Source organism: Pelophylax lessonae (genome assembly GCF_965119305.1).
Source record: "Pelophylax lessonae genome assembly, chromosome: 6".
In the NCBI taxonomy this organism is placed as follows: Eukaryota; Metazoa; Chordata; class Amphibia; order Anura; family Ranidae; genus Pelophylax; species Pelophylax lessonae.
The window spans coordinates 38,692,724-38,700,849 of NC_138773.1; the positions used below are offsets into that span (position 1 = coordinate 38,692,724).

The following is an 8,126-nucleotide window of genomic DNA, read 5'->3' on the forward strand; positions in this document are numbered from 1 at the left end:
AAAAAAGCAGGTTATCGATAAGGCGATATTTATTGGTACAGCAGTGCCAGGCTAATGACAGCTTCCAAGTTCGGCGGCTGGGTCCGGTGAACACACACACGGATCGGAGTCAGACTCGCCTGTCCTGTGTGTGCCTGTTCCCATGGAGGCGGACAGGCATTCCTGCAGTTGTGGGCTTCCCCTCCATGGCCTAAGTGGCCTGACAGCAGTGCAGGCCTGACAGGCGCTTGCCACCTGGTAAGTTCAGCGGCGGGATGCACACAGGAATCGGGACTAATGCTTGGCTGGGGCTGGGTCGCTGGGCAGGTGGGGCCCCCGGGCAAGTGGGGTTCCCGGGCAACTTCCCAGCGTGCCCATTCGGTAAGGTGGCCCTGCTCTTGCAATGCATCCTGGGATTGCTCATAAAAGCTGAGGGGAGCATGTGACAGGGCGTCTTTGGCGGGAAGCAGAGTCCCAGGAGGAGGCTGACGGCTGACTCTCCTCCTGTTGTCTGAGGAAGGTGGTCATAGGCGGTCGGCCTAGTGAACCAAGTGTGGAGCTGAGCTGCAGAGGATCCTGTAAAGCTGACAGTGGAGCTGCTGGCAGAATTTTCCTGAGAAAAACAGTGTCCGTGAGTACCAGGGGACTTGCCAAAGGGTCTGCCCAGGAAGGGAGACCACTCCAGTGAAGTCAGAGGATAAAGGGTCAGCTCACACAGTGTGTAAAGGGGGTGCCATGTAGAACCCTGAAGAGTAGGGACAAAGGGGATGCCAAGTAGGACCCTGAAGAGCGATTCACAGTACAGTACAGTTCATTTGATTCTTCTTCACTATAGTGGCAAGGTGAAGTAGCAGCCTTGCCGCATTCAGCTAATCAGAAAGTCCCAGCAATTGTGCATAGTTGTTCAGTTGGAGTATCCCACTCATCCCTTCTCCTATCCCAGTTCTCAAATAAAACAACAAAACCAAAACCCCTGGACTGTTTTCTGACTGAGCCAGATACTTAGAAAATGCTATATTTTCAAGTTGTTGCTATGGGTAACCCAGGGGAACCCGCTTCAAGCAGCTCCCCAGGGAGTAGTGCTACACATGGATTGGAGCTATAGTACAGCTTCCATGGAGGAGGAGGTAGGCGGAGTGGGTGGACATAGTCGGCACTCTTGCTGAGTGTGTCTTACAGGTCTGTCAGCTCTATTAACTCCTCTGCATCGGTAGATTATGGGGCAGGGGTAGAGGGGATCAGAGGATAAGGATTTCAGCTAATGAAGGAGCCAGAAGAACAATGGTTAAATCCTACTGCCTGTAAGTAATGCCCTGCATGCTGGTTTTTGTGTTTTTCTTTTTTTGTTTGACTACACTTAAACTTTAAAGCTAGACTCCATTTAACTAATTCCCCTACAATCCCCAATGCTGAGGGAACTTTAATCTGCCTTCCATTTTGTAAATTGGAACCCGCACTAGTTCAGAGACTGCACGGTTACTGACCGTGCTAATTTCACACTAACAATCAAGAACCACTCTGATTGGTTCCTGATAATGTGATCATCATGACAGCCAATCACAGTGATCACATGGATTTGTTTACAATACAAACCTGCCAGCTCAGCTGTCACCATGCAGAGAAAGGCACACTGACAGCAACAGCCTGCAAAAGCGTATCTATACTCAAAATGCAAAATCATATATTCACTTTCACATTTTATTTTAATTATTTCTAGCCTAATCCTGAATGACACTGTTGGGGGGTCAAGAAGGATTTGTTTTCCCCTGTTGGGCCAAATTGGATCATGGATCATTGGAGTTTTTTTTTTTTGCCTTCCTCTTGATCAACTATGGGTATAGGATTGTATATATGGAGGTTTTTTTTTACTTTGTGAAGATCCCCACACATTTACTTCCTTGAATTCTGTGACATGTAGTCACCATGCCCTGCGAATAGGCACTACTGTGTCACACATTTCACAGAGCCTGCTTTGTAAACTACAAAGTATAAGGGGGGGGGAGTTTTAGGAGGCGGAGTCAGTACAGGGACCACTGCTTGCAGGCAGCAGGGTACCATGGGATATGTAGACTTTACAAATGGAGGAGAGGCTGCAAAGCATGCAGGGAATCCAAGAAGTTGTGGTAAGAGATAGCCGGCAGACAGGCAGTCACCACACTCCAACCTCCACAGCATTATTTTCAAAACATGAAACATTTACCGACAGAGCACATCTTCTACCGACAACCTGAAATATACCAGAACTCCCATAAAAAAATAAGACAATTGATATTTAAACAGTATACACACAATATGGAAACATTGATAATACCAGTAACAAGTAATTTGCCTGGTTTATATTTAAAAAGTCAACCAAGCATGACAAATTATCAGCCCCTTGTATTTACAGAAAAGAGAGGAGGAGACTAGTAACCCAACTTCTATGTCCCCCTATTCTTTGGAAACTTTTAATTTGGAACTTCTCCTCTCTTTTCTGTATAATACCTCTGGATGTTGGTACCAGTACCTGGTTTCTACTTATTGGCTCTTCCAATCCCCTTGTATTTACAGACAGTTCTAAAAATCCCTGATTTTTACAATCTGTCCATACATTTACTGACGGTTAGCAACCCTGTCACAACATCAAAGGAGATTTTCAAGTCATCTTATATTGGATTGTCAAATATAATTATTGTTTATATTATTAAAATGCTGATGTTATAAAATGAAAGTGTATGCTGTGACCATGGAACTCCTTTTAAAGTGATGTACAAATTGTTACACAATAATTGAAGAATTATATATAATAGGCTGTTACAATGCGAATGTTCAAATCTTTTTCTATGTTTGAAGGTTTTTAATATTAAAAAAGAAAACAAGCTGCCTCTAGGTTCCTTGTAATGCTTATCATAAGTTTAAAAACCAAGGCATATGGTCACATGATTCCACCATTTGTTTGTCTGGTAATGAAATTGGTAATTATATTTTTTCTTTCTGTTGCACACAGAGTTTCCCTGGAAGCCAGAGGTACGGTATATTCCAGTTCCCAATCTTTTCAATGGAAATACAGCAACGCTGAAGTGTGAGGTGTCCAATGTATTTCCCAAAGCCCTGAGTGTGAAATGGCTGAGGAAGGAGAAGGAGAGTGAACAACTTTTCCCTCTGTCCCAGAATGATGGGTACAATATCTCAGAACTTACACCAGAGAGGCAGAAGGATAACACATTCACATACAAAGCATGTTTAATATTTAAGCCATCCATCGCAAATGAGGGGGAAGAGTTTATCTGCAGGGTGGAGCATCCATCTTTGAAGGAACCAGTGGTGAAGAGCACAGGACCTCTTACTATAAAAGGTGCCTCAAAACTGCCAGAAATGTGTAACTGTTCTGCATATGAAGGTGGACCATGGGTAGCTAAGGGCTTTTGTTGGCGTCAGGCCTTCTTCTCCACCATGCAGTCAATGGGAATGCAAAAGCAGCTTGAAGCAGGCCATAGATAGTTCACATCTCCGCTGGTGCAGCAGGGACCGGCTGAGATTCGAACCGCATACTGTAGGGCAGGCTGAATGTGCCCAAGTTGATCGATCAACTTGGGTACACGAGTCTGTCGGATTTTACATGCGATTATTCCTAGCGCCGGCCCTTTGATGCGCCTACCAATAAACTCTGGATGCCAGAAAATATCATGAAACAATGGAAGGAGCACCAAACCAAATGATGGGTTCTAATTAATTGCACATATCTGTCTGTCTAATGCTGACTTTCCACAGATCATGAAAGAGCAGAGTGATGAACTGGGTCGTATCCTACTGCCCTTTCATTGCCTCTTCCTAGGCTGGGGGCAGGTACAGGGCCACGCTGTATTTCTTACCTGCAATTTAGCCTCTAGTGGGGTTCTCAGGGAGGCAGGGATGCTGAATTGGCGCTTTTTAAAACCAAACTGGGATACTTTGAAAAGCTGTTGGCTATTCTCTAAAAGAAAAATTAAAAACATCCAAAACATTTTGGTTAACTGCTGCATAACATACAATGTGGGCACTAAAGCTGGGCATGCTCTATTCCATGCACTAATAGATTTTTGAATAAACATTCCTACCAACATTCCTACAAAAATTCTCAGTACATTTGAAAACATGACACATTTTGTTGGAAAGTACTTCAAAATTTAATTTGCTTTGAACATTTGATTTTGGAATCAAAAGAGTTTCCTGAATGAAAACAACATTCACTGTTACAAAATTGTTTGTTTGACAAAAATTTTCCATCATGCTTCTTTGAATGTTCTCACCATTGTGGTAAAAAGTGAAACAAAATTCCCCCTCCTAGCACAAAATTCTCCCCCCCCCCCAATCCCCCCTCCTAGCACAAATATTTATCCCGTCCAATTCCACTCTTAGCACAAATCCCCCCCCCCCCAAAACTTCCCCTCCTAACACAAATCCTACACTTACCAGAATCACCCCAACTAGCACAAATCTCCGATCCTAGCCCAAATCCTCTCCCTGCTTAATTTCCCCTCCTAGCACAAATCTCCTTAAATTCCTATTTTCAGCACAAATATCCCCCCTCCTAGTATAAATCCCCCCCCCCCCATCCTCCCTCCTAGCACAAGCCCCCCTCAAAAAGAAAAAATAATTCCTCCTAACGCAAATCCTCCCTAGCACAAGCCCCCCTCCCCCCGCCAGAATCACCCCTACTAGCACAAATTACCCTTCCTAGCCCAAATCCTCTCCCTGCTAAATTCCCCCTCTTAGCACAAATCTCCCCAAATTACCATTTTCAGCACAAATGCCCTTTTACAAACGTCTCCCCTCCAACGTCTCCCCCTCCTAGTATAAATCCTCTTTACCCCCATCCTCCCTCCTAGCACAAACCCCCCTCAAATCACTCCTCCTAGTACAAAACCCTCCCCCACAAATTTCCCCCCTAGAACAAATCCCCCCCATTTCCCTTGATAGAACACATCTTCTCCCCACGAAATTTCCCCTCACAGAAGAAATCCTCCTCCTCCTCGAAAATCCTCCCCCCTAGCACAAACCCTCTCCCCCCATCCCTTCTTCTACCACAAATCCCATCCAACCACCTTTCCTAGAATGACCCCCCCCCCCAAATCACCTCTCTACCCAATACAGACTTCCTGAGAAAAACAATGGTGGGGGTGGTGTGGGGACAAGTCCAGTCATCCTGCACAAGGAGAGAGCAGCAGTGAGTGGTCTTTATTCCAGGAAGTCTCGCACTGGAATACTGCACAGATCTGGAAGAAATGCACAAAGCACACAGAGAGTCAGGAAGAATATTTAGTACATGACACTTTAAGAGTTCCAGAAGTGAAGAACATTGTGTGTTATTGGCTGTTATCTATGGAAGGTGTCTATCTTCAGCCTACATTACATGTGTTTTATGGCCCATTGTGCATGACAGTTCTGAATTTTCATTTTCCCAGTAATATTCCTTCTTTCTTACCAGTATATAAGCTGTAAAGCTGTGTTACCTTTTTCTTGCTATGTTATCTGTGTATGGTATGTAATGTCAAACTGTAATTTTATTTATAAGGTGTTTATGTGATTTGTTGGACAGATATAGTCATACCTCCATCTGAAAAGCAAGATACCCCTCAACACAGAGCACAAGATGCCTCCATGACTGACTCACCTGTTATACTTCCACCTACAGGTAAGTGTTGTCACTGCCATTACTCATTCACCAGCCACTTCAATACAGCATCTGTAAATGGATGAGGTAAAAGAACAGAGCAAAGAAAATATCTACTCATGTTAAAGTGTTACTAAACCCAGGAGCCTGCATTCATTATATCTGCTCTCCCACAGTACACAGAACATGAAAATGCAATTATTTTAGTAAATTTAAACTGCTAAATACCTTTTCTAATCAGCAGTTTATAGCAGTCATGTGACTTATATCAGTGTCTGGCTGAGCACTGGTTAAAGCTTGTAGGAGGATTTTACATTCTTCTCTTCTGTACTCTCCTCAAAAAAAAAAAAAACTCTCTAGCAATACACACCAAACTGAGCATGTGCAGAGTGCCTCCAAGGGTCTGTTCTATCAGAAGATTCATTGGGGACAGTGAAAAAAGGGGAGCATCAGAGAAGACAGTCAATTTGCACAATGGCGGAGTTGTAAAGTCAGAAGGTTTTTTTATCTTAATGCATTCTATGCTTTAGGATAATAAAACTTCCGGGAGTAGTAGCCTCCCTAGCACTCCCTAAAACTTACCTGAACACGATCTCTGTCCAGCGATGTCCACGAGTCCCTCGGCCATCCGGAACTCTCCCTCTTGATTGGCTGAGACACAGCCCAGGCGCCATTGGCTCCTGCCAATGTCATTCAAAGTCAGTCATCCAATTGGGAGGGGGGAGGGAGAGGGGGCAGGGCCAAATAGCAGCTCAGTGTCTGAATGGACAGACGGTGCTGCAGCTCGGCTCGGGTGCCCCTATAGCAAGTTGCTTGCTGTGGGGGCACTCGATAGGAGGGAGGGGCCAGGAGCTGCAGAGAGGGACCTTAGAAGAGAAGGATTCAGGCTGCTCTGTGCAAAACCAACTGCAAAGAGGTAAATATAACATGTTTGTTATTAAAAAAAAAAAAAACACGAGACTTTACAATCACTTCAACCCCTTAGGTTCCTCAGTGAGTATAACAAGAATGCTTTACTCCATATACAGACTGATTTTACTGTTGTGGGTTTAGTGACACTTTAAATGGGATTTATAATTATAGCATATAACATATGCTATAGGCATATTATATACATATGAAATTATAAAAAATGAAATGATAAATCTATTCCACCAGTTACTGAGGTCAAGTGAAAAGTGAAGTCCATTGCTGGATCTGCTAGGGGAATGGCACTGGTAACATCTGGTCTAAGGGCTATTATCAGTACACTAAATGTAGATGGAAGCACAGCCCCTGTCATAGAGAAAGTTACGCACTAAAAGCAAACTATGGTTTCATTCCCCCGGAACACTCATGGTATTCCACTTTCAACATTAGAATGTATACTTGTTGTGATCTGAGTTCTGACTCATGCAAACCTGTTTGATTATCCGGAGTTCCTTTATTGACACTATTTGGCCAAAGGTTTGTGAACATCTGAACATCACATCTACATTATCTTGTTGAACATTCCAAAATCATGGCCATTAATATGGAGTTAAAAAAAAAAAGAATAGTGGTCTGGTTGCCACCAAAGCACACCTCCATCCCCAAATACATATAGAAACAGAGAAAACTGGCCCGCGGGACTTTAAATGAGGTTGTGCTTAGTGGCTGGAGATCAAAGAATACATAATGCATGAGTAAAACAATAATGGATTTTTATTGCATAAATGGACAAGTTGTATGAGTAAAATTCATAACATGTACTACCAATAGCACATGATATAGCTTTGTAGCTAGTGTACGCATAATATACAACATGAACAACATTCCATCACATCATAGTAAATATTTTGGTGTAGCCACTTGATAGCATAGATAGCTTGAATAATGTATAATGTATAGAGAAAATTCATGAGAGTAGGATATATGACATCATGATCTGATGCGTTTCGGGAGCAATATCTCCCTTCTTCAGAGATCAATTTGATTCAAAATATATCTACAAGAAGATAAGATGTTGGAGTATGCAGTATAGAAAAAGGAACATTTTGAGTAGAAAGAATCTTTAATCCAATAATAATGAGGACTCCAAAGAGTGCTCAATACTCACGGGTAAATAAAACTTGAATGGAAAAAATTGGCTAGTGAGGAAAGGCGGCACATCGTGTCTCACCCGGGAGCTGAAGGGTCCTAAAGGATAGACAGGCCAGAGAGGGGGATCCATGGTAGGTGGATGAACCCTATGTTGTGGGGAGATGTATCTTCCAAACCTGTCATCATGTGACAAATGTGAAAAAAAGATGAAAATGTAACAGATTGCTACTAGTGATTGTGATGCATAAAAAGTGAAAAAAGGAGGCTGGTGTGGTGAACAGATGAAGATCCCAAATGGGTGTTGGGAGAAAGAGAAAAAGCAACATGCAGGAGATCCCCAAGTGAAGGTGGGATGGAGGAGAGGAAAAACAGTGTCTACTAGCCAGGTTAGAATGAGTATGGAGGGAGTGGGGTGGGGTGGTGATGAGGGGATGGGCTGGTGACCCGAGGACAT

At 43.3% G+C, this 8,126-nt stretch overlaps 2 protein-coding genes across 2 annotated transcripts in view; both read left to right on the top strand.

Moving 5' to 3' along the window:
* Positions 1-3,459, top strand: part of LOC309557664 (uncharacterized protein) — a gene marked incomplete at both ends in the record, with an annotated part of 32,309 nt that extends 28,850 nt beyond the window's left edge. Inside the window, one exon of the mRNA XM_082260452.1 lies at positions 2,966-3,459. Within this exon, the coding sequence (XP_082116578.1) occupies positions 2,966-3,459 (494 nt within the window). The remainder of the gene's footprint in view (positions 1-2,965) is intronic.
* The window catches only part of LOC309558536 (uncharacterized protein), a gene marked incomplete at both ends in the record, with an annotated part of 403,568 nt that overhangs the window by 332,933 nt on the left and 62,509 nt on the right, over positions 1-8,126 (top strand).